Consider the following 23,379-nt stretch of genomic DNA (forward strand, 5'->3'; position numbering starts at 1 on the left):
GTTACCATTAAACACTGCAGTGCTCAGCAAAACAGTTTGTGAAGACAACAAACCACCTTTAAATGCTTGCAGCCTCCCTGTAGTAAGTCAGACTTTTCATCAAGTACCTTTTTCTTGTTTACCAGGTACTGGTTAGTGAAAACTTGGAAAAAGTACACAAAACCAAGCGGGGAGCAAAAAAGCAGGGAAATCTTGTTTCTCAGGAAGTGATGGTGTCCTGCTGTTTCAGGTCACCATAGAGAAGGAGACCTTAGAACAAACCTCTTCTGTTCACTAACTTTGAATACTGCATATTAAAATACATAATTTACTTTTCAATACTAAAAGAATTTGAGTACATGTGGCCTTCTCTTTTAGCCAGTATATCTTAATGTTAGTTTTATAAACATTCTAAGATGCTAGTTTTGTTCCTTCCTTATCCAATTCCTGTTTCTGTCCAAAAAATAGCACAACAATGAGGTGAGTTGAAATAAATAGAAAACTTGAAATAGTTTTGGCCAGTTTTCACATTATATTTGAAAAAGGGCTTTTGTGTGTACATATACAGATGCATAAAGTGATGTAATTGCTTAGGTATTTGTGTAGTACATATTTCTGATTAGTAAAGAAAGACTTTACACTAAATTTGGTAACAAATCAATGTACTTGAAAGCCAGCATGTTTTGTAGTTGCCAACCTGTGAAAAACAGCATTTCCTCAGGAAAACGTTGAAAGTACAAATGCAATACAGAATTAAAAGCTTTCAAATACAGTTCACAAACTAAAATTAGCAGTTTCAAATGACAGTGATTTTAAATCAGCCTGCTCTGCTCTGTATGGCATAAATTGATTTAACCAAATGTTGAAGTTCTTCAAAGTTTTACAGTTGTTGCTGTCTTGTCATACTGTCATGCATCGAAATAGAAATCAACTCCATGTCTTGACCTCTTGCTTTGCACTTCCCCACCTGATTTCTCTTCCCAAAATAGCAATAATAAGGTGAAATAATCTGTCTGGGAAAGTTGAAGACTCTAGGCCATATTATATTGCAGGGAGGTAGAGAAGCAGCTAGGTATGCTAACAACTAAAACCCGGCTGTTTTCTTCTCTGGCCCTGGAGCCAGCTGGCACTGAAGGAAAGTCTCTGACCTTCCAAACCAGAACAGACACGTCCCAGCTGCCTGCTGGGTCCCAGGTCTGTGCTGACACCTCAGACGTGCTTGGAGGAGCGCTAGGTAGCCTGGGTCAGTGCTGCTCTCTAATGGGGAGATGGTGGAGTCCTTTGGTGCTGCTTCCCTTAGGAGCGTGGACTTGGCCTCAGCAGCCCAGGGCATGGTAACTTGCTGAAGGGAAGCCAGAAGCGGAATGAGTGCTACTGCTGCCTAAAGTCCCTGTCTGTCTTCTGTATCTCTTGGTCATCTTTTCAGATGCCAGTTGATATAGCTGCAGAATAGTTTACCTCACCCCCCCTAACCCTCACACCCCCCCCCCCCCCCCAAAAAAAAAAAAAAAAAAGATTGAATTAATTGCTTTGAACACCTTGTAAAATAATAAGATAGTTGCTATCTTGGGGGCAGGTTATACAGAGGAGATTTGGAGGAATATGTTACCTTTGACCTTCTTAATGCTCCAAACTAGTGCTTCAGTTTGTCCATTGTGCAAGAATAAAGATAAAAAAAGACTAGAATACTAAACATCCTGTTCAGTGCAGAACCCTTGAGAAAGAGATAACTGGTAAGTGTTTTAACAGGTACAAAAGTTTATTACAAGCTAATTGTGTTAGCTGGAGCATGTAAAAAAGACTCCTGAATGTTCAAGATTTTTAGGACAGAGGTATAGATGATCCAATAAAACTAAATTTCATCTGATCCAATCAAGTAAAAAATGTGCATAGGAGGTTCCAGTTCAGTTGAATTTGTAGAGGTACTCTTAATATTGCTTCACTTCCATAAGAAAAATAGACAATTTCTTTAACTGTTTGAAAAATGATGATTTTTTTGGCATTCAATTATATGCAAACTTGCCTTTTACATTATTGGTGGAAAATTTTAATCTTCTAAATCTTTTGCTAAGTTTATTTTAGTGACATTTCCAAAACTTTTTCTAAAGTGTTATGTATTTAGGTAAAAAAGTTGTACCAGAATTACTGAAATACATTTTTATCATTGCTAGTGTGATTTAACAGCTGGAAAAAAAGGGAGTGGCACTGTGAGGCTGTGCAGTATTTTGAAGGCTAGTGGTTATCTTGAACCACAATTATTACAACTTTGTTTTAAGGGTCAAAACAAGTTTATTTTGACAGTTGAAAGAATTTGGATTCTGGATGGAAAGATGAATTGAGGAGATGAAGAAAGTTACTTTTTTCTTACTTTAGGGTGAAAATAGTATGAGAAATTACTTTTTCATACTTTGTGTATGAAATATGTATATATGAGTACTCAGAGAGCTAGGAGTGGCAGGGCCAGCTTAAGTGTCTGGTTAATTGTGTTAGCTACTTTTTTACATGCAACTGGTGTAAGAAAGTTGACTTCCAAGGTACAGATCAAAATGTTTAAAAAAACCGAAACAAAACACAAAAAAAAGGACACTGTCTTCACCTACTAAAAGTTTGAATATCATAAAGATATAATGGAAAAGGAAAAAAACCGAAATAATTTGGCAAGAAAAGATTGTGAAAGTAGAAAAGCAAGTTTTGCCCAATACTCCCCCTTGTTCCCAAAGTTGATCTGGTCTTCTTTAAAGCTCTCAAAAATGCATTTGCAACTGAATTTTTCTGAGCCATACAAGTGTAGTTTTTGTAGTTGCTTGAATGTAAGCGGTCTCAAAGGCGATCTTTGTTTTTCAGATTAAAAATAAAATTTGACAGAAATATGTAAAATATGAGTTTGCATTCACCTCTGCATGACCAAACACCCCACAATGTTATGTACAGCTTCTTGTTGTGCATTTTTGTAGTGTGATGCTGTCTTCCTTGCAGTCACGCAATTATTTATTATTATCATGTCTAAGCACTAGGCACGAGATTTCCTTTGCAAGCAGGATCCACTCTAATTGCTCTTCTTGCGTCTGCCAAAAGCCGTCTCTGTCTGTGGGGCTGTGTGCGTCCTGCTCAGTAAGAATGGTTGGGGTTATGTTCCTGGCTGCCCACCCGAGTGGCACCAGCTGCTCTGAGCTAGCTTCCTCTGAAGCGGACAGGCTGTGTTCGTCTATGCTGTAGTGCACTTGGCTGCGAGCATTGGCTAGGTCTCGTGTGCTACTCCTGTGACCTCAGGGTACGAATTTTTCTCTGTTTCTTTTTAACTTCGGAGTCTCTGAAGCAGCCTACATGGGTGATGCTTTTATAGCATGAAATCAGGGATTGTGTGTTGAATGGCATGAGGATATATTCACTGAGGGTGGAAAGCCTGTTGAAGTTGTTAACAGACTGGAAAGGGCAGAGGGAGTTGCGCTTGGTGCAGTCTTACTCATACTGGCATTGGGAACGGTTCCTGGAGTGAAGCGGTCCCCAAACTGTGCCCAGGCTTTGTTTTTGGAAAAGCTGTTTGGAGCAGCATGGGTGGCCTCTCTCTGGTCCTCTGTGTGTAGCAGGTTATGTGTACGCAGGAGGTACAAGTGACCGGAAGGAACGTATGCCATTGTAGACATACCTACCTGGTAGGCTGCTGTGCCTCACTGAATTCTTGCAAAGCTGACCCTGGAGCTTCACTTAAAGCAGGCTGTGGAGCTCCCACACCATCAGGTCCTAGAGCTGCTGCTGCCTGCACAGTGAGGATATCCAGCATGGCACCAAAAAATGTTTGTCGTCATTTTAAGGGACCATGTGGTAAATGTGCAGTTATGCAGTGACACTTTTTTCTTTCTCAGATTTAAAGGCATATACTATTTAGAGATTATAATGAGCCTGTACAATGCCTAAAATGCATGTGGACACTATCTTGTACCTGTGCAGTTCTCCAGTGCAATCGTTAACGATGTGTCTTACCATTCAGTGACTTTCCTTTGTCTTGCTTAACAGACTTGCATGACACTTGTATAGAAAAATACACATCTTTTCCCTAAGAAACAGGCAAGGATATAATTTAAGTAATGCCTTTTATATTTTAACTTAATTTAAATGCATTTATTGTCAGATGAGTTCTTGTCTTACAGAGTTGTCATATTTCTCCTTGAATGTCATTTTGTAGTTAATTTTTTTTTTGTGAAAATACAGAGAAAGCATACTAGGCTTCTGAAATCTTACAGTAATATTTTCAGATATTACTCTAAAGGATGAACCATTTCCTCCAGCTTAAAATATTAAGCCAGCATTGCTTCAGCTTGCTTTGCAAGGCTTAACTATATCTGCAGTTATGTAAGTTTCAGTTATGTGATATTTCATGGGCGTCTATTTAAACATACAACTATTATTTTTAGTTGAAATATAGACTATATAAAGACTTAAAAGATGTGGGATCAAGGTGGACAACCTTGGCAGCAATGGCCTTTGAACCAACAGCAGTGGATGCAGTCATTTCAGCACCAGCAAGATCCAAGTAAGTATATAGAAAGCTTTGTGGATTAATTTATTTTTAATCTATTGTCATTTGAGTTTTTGAATCTTTGTTACACAGCATGACTGATAGTTATTTTTTTGTAGCTGTTCTCCAGTTGATACATTTATGATGCTTTTCTGAACAGCTAGAAAAAATAGAAAACATATGTAGATTCAAAACGTTTTGACATAGTTAATATTTAGCATGCAGAATACAGGCAAGCAACCTGAGTTATCCGGGACAAACTATCAACATTTTATCAGTCATACAGATCAACATTTAGACCTCGTGTACTTTTGCAGAATCTCTATCGCTGTCAGTTCTTCAGCCAAACTATATCACTTATTTGAGAAAATCTGCTTTTTATTCAGTGCCTGTGTGGCAGAAATACTAATGCAGATATATATACAGAAAAACTCTCACTGGAAGATTAGTATGATATTTGTTTTAGGTTACAGCAGTGATGATCATGATCTCTGGTATAGATTTCTTTCCCCACCAAAAAAAACCCCAAAACATTTTAAACAATAGAACATAATATACCTTAAATTGAGAGTGAGGTGACAACAATTCAAAGTATTAAGAGAAACACAGAAATGGATAAAGAGTGGAGATGTGTAATACTCTGTCAGAGTGATCAGGCACACTGGTTTTACATTGCTTTCTGTCGCTTCAATTTCTTTAACTTCCCTAGCGAGATTTCCTGACTTGATAATGAGCAGAAGACATACTAGTGTCCTCATCTGAGAGTGCAATTTATTTACTTACCTGTAGGAATGGTAGTAAAGGAAAAAAAGGGGAGATAGAGAACTGTAACATACAATAGCATTCCAGAACTCAGGGGCTATACAAACAGTATACATTGCAAAATGCATTTTTTAACCATGTATCCTTCTTACACTTGAATATTCATGAATTTAGAATTGAAGGCTATACAGATTTTCTGATATCAAAATTAGTTCACTTATGAAAAAGTGTATTACTACCACCCATTCAGTGCTAATGTGAACCTAAAATAATCTGCCTCGTGGCATTTTGTACATATGCAGAGAAACTCTACTTCAGCAAGTGTGTACACTTTGACAATTGCTTTGTTTGTTTTACGGTACACTGTGAATAAAGTTTTGATGGTGCTCATGGTACTTGCTGAAGGTAAATGTTGCCTGCTTCTCTTGAGCAATGAGACACATAACTGAGAAACAGTGTTAAACTTCGGACATGTGAATACTAACCTTTTAAATTTCCTTTGTTTATTTTAGGCCAGATTGACTGGGCTGCATTAGCTCAAGCATGGATTGCTCAGCGAGAAGCCTCAGGGCAACAGAGTGTAGTGGAACAGCAAGGAATGATGCCAAATGGACAGGATATTTCAGGAATAGAGTCTGGTCCAAACAACCATAATAATTTTCAGGGGGATCCCAACTTCAACAGAATGTGGCAGCCAGGTGTGTTTCCCTTCCCATTCATTCTTTTTCTTCCCCTCCCCCCCATGTAATGAAACTTTACATTTGCCAGACATTTTTGAGTGTGAATATGCCCTGTCCCTCAGGTTTCAAGATGCATAACTACCAGTAGCATCAACTAAATAACTGAGTATCACAGCTGCTGCTTTCCAGTCAGGTGTTCTACAAAATGGGTAACAGTACAGATGCAAAGGTCTGATAACACAGCTCAGTAATCTAGATAAAATAATTTGGTGTATACAATTCCATACATATGGAAGAGATTTGTTCTGTCCCTGAATGTTGTAGAGAGGTAAAGTGTGAACTGCAGTTATATATTTATTTCCGTGGATCTTATATGTGTTTTGTTGCTTATCCCACTGCACTAGGAACAGCAGCACTGAAAGCATCAGGATGCTTCAGGATTAAAGAGCATCCTTTGCCCTCTACTGTAGTGTAATACCTGCTTCTGGCATGATCTTGACATGTAGAATAAGTTCACAATATAACTGGCAGGTGCTGGCTTTAGGTGTCTTAAAATCTTGATGAGCGAAATTCTATATGTAAAACATTTTTATTACGTTTCTTGTACTTAGTATTTGCCCTTTTTGACTTATGCAGGTGACAATCAGATACCTAAGTTGCTGTAAGTTTAAAGTTGGTCAAATGGTTCTGTTAGTATTGATTATTTTCAGTTCTTTATAACTTCCTCAAAACTTCTTTTTGGCCAAAAATTAATTTTAAAAAGAAAACTTCATAAAACAGCACTGGCAGTAAACATGGGGTAGAGGTTGGGTATTTTCTGCTAAGATTATTTCTGTAGTTGTTTTCTGAAAGGTTTGTTTTGTCACCACACTATAATGCGATTTGAAATGTGGGAGCAAGGTATTTAGTAAGCCTGCGTGCATGCCTTCTGTTGTCTTGGTGAAAACTGCACTTCATGCTTGATTCTGTTAATGACTGAAAAAATAACGCCTCCAATTTTCACTGTGACTATTCAAATTTAAGTGCAGTGTTTAATAAAAGTAAGCTTAAAGGGTCATTGGCGGTTCTACGTGTGCATAACAAATGGGGAAGTAGTCATCAGGTTTCACTTAAATTTCCCCTAGCAGCCCTGGACTATAAGTTATTGTACCCGCATGTAAGAATTTTAACTTTACTATGTCCCAGTGCATAGAGTGTGCTATAGCTGTTTTTCTGTACCGTAAGTAGAGGTTTTCACAGAGATACTATGTCATTATTGGACAACTTTGTTTTTCGTATGATCCTGTCGTGGCGAGTTCTTCCTCCTATGCTTTTTTGTCTGCGAGGTGAAAGAGCATAATACCTTAAGTGGTAGTTTTTGCGAATAGAATGGTAAAAGTGAGGAAGACATTTCACTGATAATTATAATTGTTAGGTGCCCAAGCTCACCCAGAAAAAGGAGAACAAGAAAACGTCTTAGATCTAGGAGTGAGAATAACATAACACCTCTTTCCTGTAACACAGGAAACAACGTGCCAATGCATTTTGTTATCACTGGGTATATCATTGAAAGAATATGTTGTTTTCCTGGGTTTTGGGGACACCGATGAAGACCATGCTGATGCAGATATGGCCCAGCTTCCCTTAATTTAGGCAATGTTATTCTTAATATGTAGAAATAGTCACAGCAGACAAACTGAATTGTAGCATGCATGGCTAGCCAAAGTTCCCTTCACATACTTACTCTCTTTCTACAAAGCTTCATCTTTTTCCATATCTTTCTAAGTTTCTGTTTGGATCCAAAAGTCCTTTACGCGCTACTAATAAAGAAGCAAAATGGCAATCTGAAAACCAACTGCATAGCTAGCAGACAATTAATTTTGAAGGGATTCATGTTCCACGAGTGAAGACAGCATCTGTTGTATGCATCTTGCAAGCTTTCAAGTCAGTTGACTTGAAGTAAACTGGGCATTTAAGTAGTGTCAAACGTTAACGCATACATTTATGAACAGTAACTCTTGTAAGCTGTACTTAAAGGATAAAAGGATTCTGTCCCTTAGAATACTTTAGGAGTATTGACTCTGGAAAAAGATTTCATTAATCAGCTGAATGTGACCTGCCAGGATGACAGAGTGAAAGGGGTGATACAATCTTTGAACATATTAAAAAAAAAGGAACAACCAAGTAGAAAACCTGTGTTAACCCTTTCTGGTTGCTACAGTAATGGATCCAGTTATGATGCAGTTGGGTAGGACAGTAAAAATTATAAAAATTGAAAGAATTACTAAAGGACGGGATGGAAGGTAGGAGTTAACCTGAGAGGCTAGGTATTAATTCTGTTACTGGTGAAAGGTACAAGGTAGCTCTGTCACAGTCTATAAATATCTGTAGAGTGGACATAATTTTTAGACTGATTTCCTAAGAAGACAAAGCTTATGGTCACATAAACTATTAATTTGTTCCTTTAACCCTTTTCACTCTGTTAGCCAGTTGTAACTTATATTTGAGGGCTTACGACTCTACCTTATGCTGGGGCCTCTGCTAGATATTGGAGAATTCAGGGAATCATCCATTGTCAAGACAAAAGACACTGGAAATCAGGTTTCAGTGGTTCTGCTGCTCACAAAACCATTTGCTTCCCATAATAGGTCTTTTAAGTCTGTTATGCAAAGCAATAAAATAGCTTATTACTTTGAAAGGGAAAACAACATAGAAATAAAAAAGTAGGAGCAGGTCTTCAACAGTTTATACGATTTGTAAGTGCTATGGTGGACTCAATATCACTGGAAATTTATAAAAACAAATATACAGTGTCTGTGTCCTTCCAGTTCTGCCTCTCCCCCATGCTTTAGTTCAGCTACAGCTATTTGTATTTCCTTCATTCAGTTGATGAAATTATTGAGACAGTCTAATACAGTCTGTAGATTAATGAGTCATCATAACTTCATCATCCGTGTTGCTTTGAGGAACCTTGTGATAAATACAAGAACATTGAGTGGTGATTCATATAAATTGTGCTAACTTGGTATTGAACTGTATTCTAAATCCTAAACAGAATGGGGAATGCCTCACCAACCCCCTCACCCACCTCCAGATCAGCAGTGGATGGCTCCAACCCCAGGTCAAATGGAAATTGTTCCTCCATCTGAAGACAGCAACAGTCAGGACAGTGGGGAATTTGCTCCTGACAACAGGCATATATTTAACCAGAACAATCACAACTTTGGGGGACCTCCCGATAACTTTGCAATGGGGCCAGTGAACCAGTTTGACTATCAGGTGAAACATATTTGTTGCTTTAATATTGTAGACGCGCAGAGTCCCTTCCGTGGATGTGTTCCTCTATTATCATCTAGCGGCGACTTTCATTCTTCAGTTCTACAAACATCTACAGAATCTGTTATCTGCTAAGATACATTTTTACTAAATATTTTACAGAAGAGACTTTAGAGTTTCAGTTCTGTTCTGAGGCCAAAGGTTTTTTTTTTTCTTTACTAGTAATGAGAAATGGCTGTTTTCTGCAATATTAAAATGAATCACTGTGTTCCAGTATATAAACTAACATTATGTAGTTTTGTGTTTAAAAAAAAACCCCAAACAACAACAAAAACAAAAACCAAAATGAAGAAAGGGGGGGGGGTGTGGAAGTTCAGAAGTATATACTTAAATAATGTACCGTAGGGAACGGTCCTGTATTTGCAGGGAGATAGACTGGACGATCCATTGATCTTTTCCATATCTATCTACTGTGATTCTTTGAATAAACAATGGTATTTCTAAAAAATCCACATCCAATTTTTTCTTCATTCTGACATAAGTTGCAGAGCATAATAAATCTGTAGGTGGTTTTAGCGCTAATAATAGCAGAGGCCATTGCACAAATCTTTGAACACAAGTTTTGAATCTTGCCCCTATTTTTCAGTGTTTTTCTCATGATATAAATGACAAACTGAACCTGTTAAAACCCCTACCTCCTGTTTATAAACAAACCCGAGGGAAGATGGGCAGAAATGTGTTTCTGTCTTCTGGCCTACTTTTCTCTATTACTAAATTCTCTTGTTCAGCAATATTGTTAGGAAGTGAACCAATATTTTCAAGTACGCTAGTTTATTGTAATTTCCTTCCTTTATTATTGTGGGACCAACTCTTAAAATTAATTTCTCAAAGTACTACAGACGACTTGTTTTGCAGTGAATAACAGAGGAATGCTTGCCCTGAAATTGTGGTGTAGGAGTGCTTCTACCACTAGTGACTTAAATAGATAGTCAATAGGATATAATAAAAAAAAATTGATGCTACAGCTTTCTTCCTAAACACTTTCTTCTTAAATAGTTTAATTAGACATTTCTGGGCAGCAAATACTAAAACAAAAAAACCCTGATATGTGCCTCAAGTCTTGTGACTTTTGGATTGTATACAGCTTGCTCAGAACCCAGGGTCTGTATTAAACTTGCATATTTATGCATTTAATATTTTCATCAGCCATACTAGTAACATCCGCAAATGATTACTGGGAAGTGCACAGTGCAAAATTCTTTTGTAACAAAATGAACTTTTCATTTTTGTCCTCATGTTGTAGTAACAAGGAAAGACTGCTAACATAGCTAGACTTGTAAACCTTAATTTTGTATACTCTTAGTTTAACTGCATGCTGTGATGATAAGCTGGCAAGGAACTGCTGGAGATAGATGGTGATTATAGGGCTTCCTGTTTAGCACAATATGAAAGGAGATTGGCTGAAGCCCTCCTTTCAGCTTCGTTAGTATCTCTGCTTAAATCGAAGTTTACTCATTAAATATTTAAGGAAAACTTGTTTCTTGGGGACCACAGAAAAAGAGATTGAGAGATCTCAGTAGCCTAGAAATCATGGATTCCTACTTGCATGGATTTCTGTAAACCGACTTGCGCACATGCTGTATTTAGTGTTGCATGTGAAGAAAAATAAACTGCATTACTCTTTCAGCATGGGGCTGCTTTTGGTCCACCTCAAGGTGGATTTCATCCACCTTATTGGCAGCCAGGACCACCAGGGCCACCAGGTCCACCAGCACCTCCTGCACCTCCTCAAAATCGAAGGGAAAGACCCTCATTCAGAGACCGACAGCGTTCACCTATTGCGATGCCTGTGAAGCAGGAGCCTCCACAGATTGGTACATGTTAACCACTCCTTAATGAAAAAACATAAAAGCTGTGTTTTGAAAAGAATTGCAGAATTTGAAGACTCTTTTTTAAATGAAGTAAATAAGAAGGGAAAGAAAAAGCTATTGTAAATGTTTTTTTCCCCGTAACCAGATGTGAGGCTTGTTTGGATTGGGGTGGAGGGTTTGTTTCTTTTGTTCTTGGTTTTGGTTTGTTGTTTGTTTTTTTTTTTCTTTTTTTTTCTTTTGCGGGGGAAGGTTTTTTCATCTTACAGAACTGTAAACCTTGCTTATATAGATGCTGTGAAGCGGAGAACTCTACCTGCCTGGATTCGTGAGGGCCTGGAAAAGATGGAACGAGAAAAACAGAAAAAATTAGAAAAAGAGAGGATGGAGCAGCAACGTTCACAGATGTCTAAAAAAGAAAAAAAGGAAAGCGAGGAGGCTGAAGAAGGGGATGGCCCACGGTTACCTCAGAAAAGTAAATTTGTAAGTAGAAAGGTTTGCTTTTTGGTCAGGTTTGTATTTTCTGAAAGGTATCAACTTGTTGGTCTCTTTAAAAGAGAGACTGTATTCCTGGTTAACTCTTTATTTCTGTTGCTTAACGTAAAGTTAAACTGCTGCTTTGTTGATATTTACTTGGTGTTTTGAAGTTGTTAATGTCTGAGAGGTAAAAGTATATTGTTTGATCTGGAGTGGCAAAGAAACGTTGAAATTGGGCTTTTTTTAATCTTCTGTATTTTGGGAGCATACATGGTCTTTGCAGGTTTGAATTCTAAATCAGTAGCTGAACAAATTCAGATACCTGTGTTTGTTAAACTGAGCCCATTTAGGAAGCCTCGTGTTGCCTTCACTTTAGCAGTTCTCATTTGTTTGCATTTCGGAGTCCCTGTCTGCATTAAACTGACAACTATGTGTTTACTTAATCTCCTGTGGATAGAGAGGTACCTGCATGTTTATTAGGAGGGGAGAAAAGAAATAAGAGTTTTATAACTGTAATACAGGTTTCAGTACAGAGTAAATCAAGTTGACTATCATAAATAGAAACTAATGAGATTTATATCTAAGTTCTTTCTGAAATGTATGATGCTGTTCTTGTAGGATAGTGATGAGGAAGATGAAGATGCTGAAAACACAGAAGCTGTAAGCGTTGGGAAAATCAGCAGGAGTCCATCCCCGGCTCCTCAAGAGGAGCAAAGTGAACCAGAAATGACAGAAGAAGAAAAGGAGTATCAAATGGTATTAATAATATAGTTCTCACTAAGTATTTCTGTCTGTTTGCTCATAGTTTTCCAGCATAGCAAAGTAAAACGATTTTTCTCTGCCTGGTACTGTCACTAGAGGCATAGTACATACCATACAGTAAAGCAGGGTTATATTTGCATTTATCTTTATAATGCTATCTTTCTCCCATAGACAAGGATATAAGTTATGTAACTCACATTTAGCACGATAGCGAAAGAATGTAATGACTGTAATCTTTACATTGATCATTATTAATTCTATGGTGTGGCTTATCTTGCCAAATTACTGAAAACTTCTAATGATTAAATGCATCCATCTGAAATCTATACTTCAACCTCAGTTCCTGTGAAAGGGAACTGAAGAAAGGTATTCTTGCAAGGAAGTGCTACAAACCTAAGTCCTAGATCAGCAACAGTTTCACTGTGTCTGCAGAAACCTTGTACTTTTAAACCATAGTTGTATGCTAATTGTACAACTGAAACCTTGTTAATGAAGGCCCTGAATTCTAGAAAGTTTCATGAATGTATTTTTGTAAAGCACATGGCCAGACTGAGCAGCTTGGAGAACTAGCTACCAACGTTGCAATTTTTGTAGTAAATATGTAATAATAAAATCCCTATTTAAGTAACCTCTGATGATTTTTGCAGTATTGGGGTCAATGAGGCAGCATACCAGACAGAAACGTGGTCTTTATTTTTAAAAAGAATAAATGGGATCAGTCTAAGTACATTTCTGATACACATATTCATTTGTTGTATCATCTTTGACATTAGGAATCAGTGCCCTGGATATCTGTGTGTAATACATGTGGAAACAGTTCACAGTCAAAATACAACTGTTCTGAAAGTTTTGAAATCAGGTCAAATTTAAACAACTTCAGACTTAATGTTTTCAAGTCATGTCTGTTGAAAGAAATCATTAAATAAAATGTGCAGGAGAGTACTTTCATAGCCATCAAAAGAAGTGAAGCTCTATGCATATAATTTGAATGTAGCATTTATTCAAGAGGTTTTGGCCTTAAATTGTATGTACAATGTTCTTCAGATGATGCTGACAAAAATGCTGCTGACAGAGATTCTCTTAGATGTCACAAATGAAGAAATTTATTACGTGGCCAAAGATGTTCACCGTAAAGCAACTAAAGGTACGCCAGTTCTTTTTTTTGTTTATTTTTTTTAAGTTTCTTCTGTGAATATTCTATATTTGCATGTCTCTAGAACATTTAACCTCCATAGTTATCCCCCAAGAACAATTCCAGTATAATGCATCCAACTTGGTAGAGTTCAAATCCAGTAATCATGTACTGTTGTCCTGTGCAGTGTATTGTGAATTACTTCAGTTACTCCATTTCTTTCATACAGTTCATTTATTTAGTTAAAATGGTACCTGTGTGTCAGTGGTTCTTGAGTTGTAGCTGTTTCTTAATGCTATCATCTTTATCTCAAGTTCTTAGCTGTTCAGAAGTGAAAAGAGACGAACTTTGAGACCTCAGTTAGTAATTCATTTGCTTTCACTATTAACATGTATTGTACTTATGTAACAGATTTTTTTAAACATAACTGAGTTAATCTAAATATATAACTACTGAAACTTGACAATTATGTGCAAATGCTGTAACTTGGAAAGTGGTTTATGAGTATATATTTGTTTTTTTCTGTTCACTGTTAATTTGCAGTTAAATTCTAAATCTTCGTGGTCAGAAAATCTAGAATTGGTTTTAAATGGATGATGCGTTTTTAATGTTTCTTCTCTCCCTCCAAAGAACAGCAATAGTAGTAGATTTAACAATACCATAGACTCATGACTATGAAATCGTGGCTATTTGTGTTAACATGTTGTTCCTGTTGTTGATGTGATACAAAGCTCCTGCAAAACAGCTGGCACAGTCCAGTGCACTGGCTTCCCTCACTGGACTCGGTAAGTATGTTCCTTATTTTTGAGAGGGCTTAAAGGGGAGTTTCACTCTTGCCTTGCATTTCTAGAAACTGCATTTTGAAACTAGATTTTAATTGCCCAGGAGTATGGGTCACTTTCTGATAACTTTATCATTATCAGCACCTTTGTTTGTTCCACAGGTGATCCTACTGATATAAGTGGGATGGTTTTTGGAGTAAAGGACTAGTCAGTGTGAGTTAGTGTATGAGAATCTTGCCCTAATTTTGAAAATACATAAAAACTGTAGATAAAGATACTTTTCAAAGTATGATTGTTCCAGAAGCACACTGCAGTCTTCAGAGAATACTGTTTTACATTTTTCTCCTATTTTGATGCATCCAAACAAGAAAGGAAAATTGGTAGAAGACTAATGTGGAAGTCTGTAAATAAAAATATCATAATCTTTGGAATTATATTTTATTGAAAAGCTACATAAGCACAGAGGCTCCCATATCATGTATTACCAGAAACTACACAGGAAAAAGAGATTGAAATTCCAGCTTGAGACACAACAGCAAAAGATCTTTCCCAATGTGCTTTTTATCATCTAAAACATACTACAGCAGTGTCAGTGATCAGTTATGTTTTCGTTACATGGAATTCCGATGAATTAGATTGAACGTTATCATCACAAGTATTCACACGTTTTAAAGCTAACTCAATAAAGGTCGTAAGAACCTCAGACTGAAAGAAAGTAAAATATCTCCATGTCAGATGTTCAAATTGACTTTATCAGTCCAGTAGTTATAATATCTCTAGGGGAGAAGAAGGTCCATTTCTGTTCCAACTCCGTACCTGTTCAAGTGCAGTGTTTTCTAAATCAATATAGAAAAATTGATATGGCATTCAGAATTTCTGTAGCCTTGGACTATGGAGGCGGCTGAAGTCATTTCAGAGATGTCTTCTGGGAAAGGTCCCAGGCGTTTTCTGTCCAGTTGCTGATACAGAGGCAGGCACTGTTACGATCTCCACAGGGAGCTTTTTTGCCCTTCCATACAATGGAAAAAGTACCATGATCACAGTGGTTGCTTGCCGAAAATAGACGAGCTGTTCCAGAAGGAGTAGAACCAGACAGTGAGCATCAATGCAGATATGGGGGCCTTGATCACACCAGTCAAACAACATTGGCCAAACTTACCAGAATAAAAGTGACTTCTTCAGAGAAGAGGAAGTGAAGGAGGGGCAATGTTACTCTCCTCTTTGCCTCACAGAAATATTAAGAACAAAGCTTAATCTTTCCTCGTGATAGACTGGACTTTATGCACGCAGGTGGACTGGGTGGTTATGGATCAGGAGACAGTGAAGATGAGAGGAGTGACAGAGGCTCTGAATCATCTGATACTGATGATGAGGAATTACGACACAGAATCAGGCAAAAACAGGAAGCATTTTGGAGAAAAGAGAGAGAACAGCAACTACTACTAGAAAAACAGCTAGAAGGTAAATCATGTGATGTCTTCTTACTGTGCTCCTGTATATGGAGTTTACTACTTAGTGTATGTAGATTGGTGGGAGAGAAAACCCATTTTAAGCCAAAAAATATGAAGCCAAATTTAGAAATAATGTTCTTCAGTTAAAACGTTTTAACAAAAAGTGTTTGAACTACTTGATCAAAATGGGGCTTGCTTCTTTTCTTTCTAGTAATAAAATATCCATGTAGTGTTTTCCATAAACTATTCTATTTCAGTGTTAAAAGAGCAGACAAGATGCATATATAGCTATATGCTATAGATATTGTACTATATAAGTGGTAGTATTGCTTCATAAAAATGCATGTGTGTGAATAATGTATTTTTAAAAAACTATTAGTATCTCAGTTGTGACTAGGGGATAAATTTCACCTTTCTGCACCAGACTGCAGTTTATATAAACTTGATTCCCTAACGTTCTATACTCTATCAAGCACATTTCACGTCATCTGAAAAACTTGCTTTTCTGTTACATAATCTTGAGCAGTGCGCTGTTCAGAACATACAGTGGGAGACTGCAGCTTCTTTGAACCTGCTGTTCTCAGTTGTAGCTGAGGTTTGTTTCTGTATGCTGCATCGTCATAACTGGATTTTTATACCTAATACTGGGGAAAGATTATTGAACCCGGTCAGTTCACACTTAGCCTCTGATAAGGTGGCAGTCTTGATTTAAAAACAAACAAACAAAACAAACCACACAACCAAAGAAACCAACCAACCAAAAAAAAAAACAACCCTCCAAACCCCCTGTGACTTACTTCTGCTTCTCCATACAAGGTAAGGTTTGTCCTTTTGTACCCACAATGTAGGACAAAAGGGTATCACAGTCACCTTGCCCTGCTGAAGAGCAGTCTAGATCAACAGATGAATACACTGGTGTAAGAAGTCGTGATCCAAGTTCATAAGCTGGAGGAGAAAGAAAGTGCTATTACAATAGCATACTTCTTTCTTATTTTAAGATGGATGATTTCCTCCTTTTGATTTTAAAGGCCTACAGATAAGACATGTGGATCCCTTAATAAAAGGCTGAACTAGCTAAACTCTTGGTTTCCTTAATATTCCTGCCTCTCTCTGAGTGTTTTAAGATTTATGTATAAAAGGATAGCCGTATGGAGAGCGACTGAGTGGTGGCCTATGACCTCTGTCTTCCTAGTGCAGGAAGCCAGATGTCAGTCTGGGGACATCTCTGTGGGGAGCTATTTACAGAAATATAGAGTAAAGAAACTAATTCTATACATCCAAAATACCAAAGAATACTAAATGCAGAGTCTCATTTGTAGTGCCGTTTAGGAAGGGCAGAGGATTTCTAATATGCAGTACAGCATCTTTTAACATACACTGGCTTCTGCCTAGATTACCTAATAACTCGGGCACCAGATGGAATTGTTTTCTGGGTTAGATTTGACCATCAGTTGCCATTTGGATCACTCGGGGTTTCCGGATGCAGCTTTATTCCCTAAGTTAATTCAGGAATTGATGGCCCACATCAAAAGGACATTTTTTGGCTAAAAATGTATGTCAGTTACTTATTCTGGGTTCAGTTTAAAATGGGAAGGGGAGATAAATTTGGGCAGTGATGCAGAGGATCCTAGGTTGAACAGAAATAAGTAATACCTTTTTAAAGTTGGAAACCTCTGGAAAATGCTCTGAGGGTCTGAATTTCTTTATTTTGCTGTATGAAAATATTGTCCAGATACTCATTATGTTACCTTCAGAAATGTATTTTTAATTTGTCTTCTAAAAGTGTCTGGGTTGTACACTTTTCCTAAACCACAAGGACACCTTTTCTAGAATTATAAAAAAAGAAAATAACAAACTGTTTGGTGGGTAGTTGGTATGATGGCAGACAGTGTATTAATTACAAGTATTAAGAAAGGCACTTGGAAACTTGGTTTTGCCAAAAGTAACAGTATGGAAATTATTGACATGTTACTCCAAATTAATTACGTTTTTCTTTTGTATACTTTTTTTTCCCCCCCCAGAAGAAAAGCTACAAAATGAAAAAGTTTCGAAAGATGTGAATGAATTTATCAACAAAGAACAAAACAGTAACTCGGCATCACAGGAGGCAAAAGAACTTGAAGCTGATATGGTTCATGAAAAGAAAAGATCTCCAAATGCAATCGCACCCGATACAGAACTCAAAAAAGAGGGTAAAGAGAGGACAGAAAGGAGTGGGTCAGGAAGCTCTAGCAGTGGTAGCACTAGCAGCAATAGCAGAAGCAGTAGCAGTAGCAGCACTGTATCTAGTTCATCCTATAGCACTAGCTCAGGTAGTAGTCGCAGCTCTTCGCGTTCTTCCTCTCCTAAAAGGAAGAAGAGACACAGCCGCAGTAGGACCCCTTCACATAAAGTTAGGCGCAGCAGAAGCAGGAGTTACTCCCACAGAAATAGGAGAGAGAGGAGCAGGAGCCGGGAGAAAATAAGGGAACGGAGAAGATCTAGTAGAAATCGCAGTGCTGAAAGAGGGGAGAGGCGAAGAAATCAGAGTCCTTCGAGAGAGAGAAGCTGGGATAGACGTAGAAGTAGTAGCCGTTCAAGAGACAGGCGAGCTAACCGTGCGAGCCGCAGCAGAAGCAGGGATAGACGTAAAACTGAAGACCAGCGTAGAAGCCCTACTGGAAATAGGCACAAACATAAAAGTGAGGGTAAAGATCAAGAAAGGAAGAAGGAGCAGGGCGGAGGTGTAGATAAAGACAGAAAAAAGAACAGAGAAAGGGAGAGAGATCAGGAAAAAAGAAAAGATAAGCCCAAAAAAGAGGAAAAAGAAAGTAAGGCTGGCAATCACGACGACAGTAGATTAAAGAGAAAAAGAGACAGTGAAAGAACTTTCTCTCGCAGTGATTCAATATGTGTGAAAATAATAAGACAGGATTCCAGACAAGAAAGCAAAAAAATTTCTACCAAAGATAGCAAAAAACGGTCAGGCTCCGAATCTAGTGCGAGGAGTAGTTCTGAGTCACCAGGAAGCAGTAAAGAAAAGAAGGCTAAGAAATCGAAGCATATTCGGTCATGCTCCATGGAGAAATCTCAAAGGTCTGGTAAGAAGGCAAGCCGCAAACACAAGTCTAAGTCACGATCAAGGTAGTACACTTTTTAAGTATTTTGTCTGACTTTTTTTTTTTATTTTTTGATATTCGTCTTCATGTGTACGGCATATGAACTTTTTTTTTAATAAAGTATGGTATTTATTAAATTTTTTGTCTTAGGCAAAAGTAACTTTGGAAGATCTTGTAAAACTATTAATTACTAAGCCTGAAGTGTGTGTGGGTTTGGGGGTCTTTTATTTTTTCCAACTAACTTTTTCCTCCTTTTTCCTTTATTTTTCAGATCAGCGACTCCTCTTCGTCGTAAACGCTGAGGAATTCATGGCACCAGTGCTATGACGTTTAAAAATTCCATGAGTTATAAAAGGCTTGTCTCATTATAGAGGCACATTGTGGCTATGTAGGTGAAACCAGAATCCTTTTTTTATCTGTAAATAGGTGTATTTTTTCCAAATGCTGCTCAGAATTAAATACCTAATAGGATTTCTTTGTATTACATTTTTTCAAGAACGGTAGTGCTTATTAAGAATATAAAACAGGCCATTCTCTTTCAGCTGTAATGTTCTTAAAATTACTATTGAATGTACTGTGATGTCAATAAAGCTCTTTAGTTCATTTTTTGTTTAAAATTCTTGCACCTGAATTTTGTGTTAAATTGTAGAAAGTACTTTTTAAAAAAAGAAAAAGGCAGCTTTTTTCGGTATAACAAATTTTTGAAGTACTTGAAAAAGATTTTAACGTAAGACACTTGTCAAAATATGTAGTCCACGGACATGATGAGATTAATCTATTGGGGGGGTGTGGAAGAACAAAGACAAGACATCTTATTTTTTCTTTAGATATGTGTAACGGATTTTTAATAACCTTTTTATTTGGACAAGCAAGTAATATATGCTGTGTGTGTAAAATATGGGTCTTTGTAATACAAGCTATACGTAAACAGACTGAAGCCCACTAGGAATGTGTGCGACTAACGGATCTTGTGTGACAGTGTTAAGCTCTGGAACTATATTCCTCACCCAGTTTTCAGAGAGAACTTTCTGGATGTTCAGGGATATTACAGGAACAAGACTCAGTATTTTAGGTGTTTTATGGAATATATTTATAAATGGCACTCAGTGCACATTAGAAAACTGACAATAGCTTAACTTTACATTTTGGCACATGCATTAGATGTGTAGTAAACATTAAAGCTGGTTATTTTTGTTAGTGTTACGAGAATTGTGATTCCTGTAAAGCTAATGCATTGATTAGAGAGCAATGTAACTAAATTTTTGGTTTTAATATTACCATAAAGAGAAAGAGGTCACTGACTACCTCCTCCTTCAGGAGCTGAACGATTGCTGTTAGTAGTAAGAGTGTGAAATAATACTAGTTAAAAACCAAAACCACCAACAATACGCAACCGTAGGCCAGCGACTGTTACAGAACAACATTAATTCAGGAAAAGACAGGAGGTCTGTCCCCAGAAGGTCTGGTACGATATGGATTGTGAAAAAGATAAAAGGCTTAACATCAAAGCAAGATCTCTTTGATGGCTGTATCTTCTCAGAAAAAAAACAACCCACACTAGTACAGGCAACTTGCAAAGCATGTCTTCGTGAACAGATTAATCCATGTAACTAAAATTAGAATTCAGCTATGCAGCACTTTCGCCAGTGTAATTTTTTTCATAAATTAGATGCAGAAGTAAACTGCTTGAGCGCAAAGAATCACATTTTAACTGTACATTTATTAAGCAAGCTAATGGCTGAGGAATACATGCATGTTTATCAAAACACTGTTACAGATAAGTAATGAGTTAAACAGTTACAAATAACATACCCCCCCTCCTTTTACCTAGAGTAAGCAGTCATACCTGTTAGCAAAATAAGGCATAATTTGCAACGCGCTGATTTTACTTGCATTGGTACGGATATAAATAACGATGTATTGATCCAATCTCAGTACGCTACTGGCTCTTGGAAAAAGCGAGGGTTTTTTGACAAGTAGGTAGCATTAACAGTTCAGATGTCTTAGAAGGATGACTTTTGAGAGAAGGAAACTAGAATTAAGTTTAAGAAAAGCTCTTGAGGAATACAGTTTCCATGATGCAATGAATTTGATTTTTCAGTTCAGATTTTATATTCTCTGTCTAATAATAAAAAAGATTGTGTATGAAAAGCTTTATATACTCTGCCAACAACTGGAATTCTGTCACTTCCTGTAAATATGAAAATTATTTTTTTGACACAAATGCACTTATATGGGTAGTGACTGTATGCCAATAAAAAGAGCATACGATCTCTGTATTTAACTGTTTCAGGAATCTTACTGAACAGCATACTCAGCACACCAGTAATGAAAAATACATCGGTACTATGTCAGCTTCACGTACGTTAGACTTTGTGTTTTAGTAACTCCCTTATGAGTATTTTTCAATGGTAAAGGCTAACCTAACACCCAGTCTTTAATTCCATACATCTGACATCATCTTAGAAGGTGCAAATATATAAAAAAAGTGGGAATGTATAATTTTGGAAAAATCTAAATTGGGTTGTTGCTCTATTCTTTTACATTTGAAAACCAACACCGCAGAAATATTTCAGCGCACTGCCGGAGAGCAAGACGTAGAGTTTTGAATGTCACGCAGCAACATGATATTCGGAGGCAGTTCCTGTGAACAATTTTTTTAATTAATAAGGGGTGGTGTGGAATCAAGTGAAAAATTATTTCCATGCAAATTGTTTTGAAGATGGATACAGCACAACCAGTGTGAATACGTACCCCAAGGTACCCGTTAGGCCATCTAAGAACAGGAACCGGCTGTGGCCAGGGATCGGCCAAAAAAGCGTAGCTGGGTGAAATACTCCATAAAGGCTGAGCAACTAAACACTTTTTCAAGTATGGTGTAACAACTGGTTTGGGGGAAAAAAAAAAACAATCTGTTGTTATTTGTGTCTTTGAGGCCCTGTCTTGTGGGGGAGGTCAAGAGGCCAGGCTGCTCCTGAAGTCTCTGTTTAATAATAGAAAAATGGAATAGCTACGTCTAGTTAAAACCAGCTTATCCTGTTAAGTACTTGCCAGTGTGCATGCATTTAATTGCTTGTTACTCAGTTTTTAAAAATCACAAATATAAAAGCAATGGCAACATAAGGATTGGCTCGCTCTCTCCAGATCTTGTTTTTGCTTTGCAAAAGAAATGAAAAGTAATGAATTAATTTGCATAATAAGCAGAAGCACACTTCGAAGGAAGACTTAGTTATGTGTCTTAGCATAAAGGATTTCTTTGAGCTCTATTGTTTCAGTAGCTCTGAGGTGTTATTGATGACCCATAAGCCATGAGCTATGCGGAATGGAAGGTAGGTGAAGAGAAGTGGTGCACGTACACACCAAGCAGGTTTGCCATATATTTAATTGCTGCTGAGATAAGCTTCGAGACATTTCAGTAGTCCTTATTTAGCTTTATTTTTTTAAAATAATCTAAGTTTTAACTACTAGATGAGTTATACTGTATTTACAGGAGATGTGTAAATGGGCAGATTTCAAGCAGCGAGGGTTGTAGCACCCAGCAAGGTCAGTTAATAAAACAGACTGGCAATAGACAGGAGGGAAGAGTGAGTCCAACCATGGCTGGTTATACTACTTCTGACCTCCTGCTGCCTGGAGGGTGCTCCTGCCCCGGCTTTGTGCAGGCCGTGCCTCCCGCCTGCGGATGCCAGCGTCTGCACGGGCGGGCAGGGAACCCAGCCGCTGCCATCATCTTCCCGGAAAGTAAGGAAGTGCTGCCAGCTGCTGCCTCCATGGCTTACGCCTGCCATGCTCTGCACCGCTCCCTTCCAGCCAGCTTTGGTTTTCGTGGGACTTTCTCATGAGACGTGTGACTCAAAAAAGTGTCAGAAAACAATTCCTTTTAAAAACTGGCTTAGTTTGTTACCATTTAAGCGTGTTAAACTAGCACCCTGTGAGGATCTGAAAATGCCAAAGCCTGCCAAGGGGGAAGGGAGGGGAAGAAGAGCTTCCTGTGTCTGTCAGCTCTGAACTACCAGAGCTGCTCCTCACACTGGCGTGTGGATTCAAACCCCCAGCTGCACCTCAGTTCAGGTCCCGGAGCAGCCCGGCCGAGGGAGGGGGGAAGGCAGCCTTGTGTCTCCTGGGCCGCAGCCTGGACTTTTCCTGCAAGCTGTGGTGTGGCAATCTGCAGGAGGCAGCAAACCAGCCTGGATGGCTCCCGAGAGCCAGTGCTCAGGAGTTTGCCTCGATCCCGGCCACCCTGGGGGCCCAAGAGCTCTGCTCCATGCCACGGATGTGCAGTGCAGGCTGTTGGGTATTGCTTCTCCCCCAGAGGTCTTGTAATTTGGGCTCTCCCCTGCACATCCATTGTGTAATTTGGTAATAAAAGATGCGGAAAGCTTACAGCTAATCCCTGTGCCATCCAACTGAGCCTCTGCTAAAGGAGTGTCCCCTTGTTCCAAGACACACAAGGATCAGGCCCACACACAAGAGTAAGGGGGCATAAACTTGAATAAAATCACTGTGTTGGGTTTCAGCAGAGCTTCCAGGTGCAGCCACGGTGACAGGTGCCACGATGTGCCGACGGGACGGTCGGGCTGGCACCTTGCGAGAGGGAAAGGCACCAGGCCTGCGGTG

At 38.3% G+C, this 23,379-nt stretch overlaps 1 protein-coding gene across 3 annotated transcripts in view; it reads left to right on the top strand.

Annotated features, from left to right (window-relative positions):
• PNISR (PNN interacting serine and arginine rich protein) overlaps positions 1 to 19,379 on the top strand; it is a 28,201-nt gene extending 8,822 nt beyond the window's left edge. For all 3 annotated transcript variants that reach the window (XM_064447567.1, XM_064447565.1, XM_064447566.1), the window contains 11 exons: positions 4,392 to 4,510; positions 5,770 to 5,955; positions 8,972 to 9,195; positions 10,880 to 11,066; positions 11,353 to 11,543; positions 12,156 to 12,293; positions 13,344 to 13,443; positions 14,163 to 14,216; positions 15,504 to 15,674; positions 17,686 to 18,787; positions 19,034 to 19,379. In XM_064447567.1, the coding sequence (XP_064303637.1) occupies positions 4,423 to 4,510; positions 5,770 to 5,955; positions 8,972 to 9,195; positions 10,880 to 11,066; positions 11,353 to 11,543; positions 12,156 to 12,293; positions 13,344 to 13,443; positions 14,163 to 14,216; positions 15,504 to 15,674; positions 17,686 to 18,787; positions 19,034 to 19,064 (2,472 nt within the window). In that variant the 5' untranslated portion in view covers positions 4,392 to 4,422 and the 3' untranslated portion in view covers positions 19,065 to 19,379. The remainder of the gene's footprint in view (positions 1 to 4,391; positions 4,511 to 5,769; positions 5,956 to 8,971; positions 9,196 to 10,879; positions 11,067 to 11,352; positions 11,544 to 12,155; positions 12,294 to 13,343; positions 13,444 to 14,162; positions 14,217 to 15,503; positions 15,675 to 17,685; positions 18,788 to 19,033) is intronic.
• The last annotated feature ends 4,000 nt before the right edge of the window (positions 19,380 to 23,379 follow it).

This window comes from Phalacrocorax carbo, chromosome 3 (genome assembly GCF_963921805.1).
Source record: "Phalacrocorax carbo chromosome 3, bPhaCar2.1, whole genome shotgun sequence".
In the NCBI taxonomy this organism is placed as follows: domain Eukaryota; kingdom Metazoa; phylum Chordata; class Aves; order Suliformes; family Phalacrocoracidae; genus Phalacrocorax; species Phalacrocorax carbo.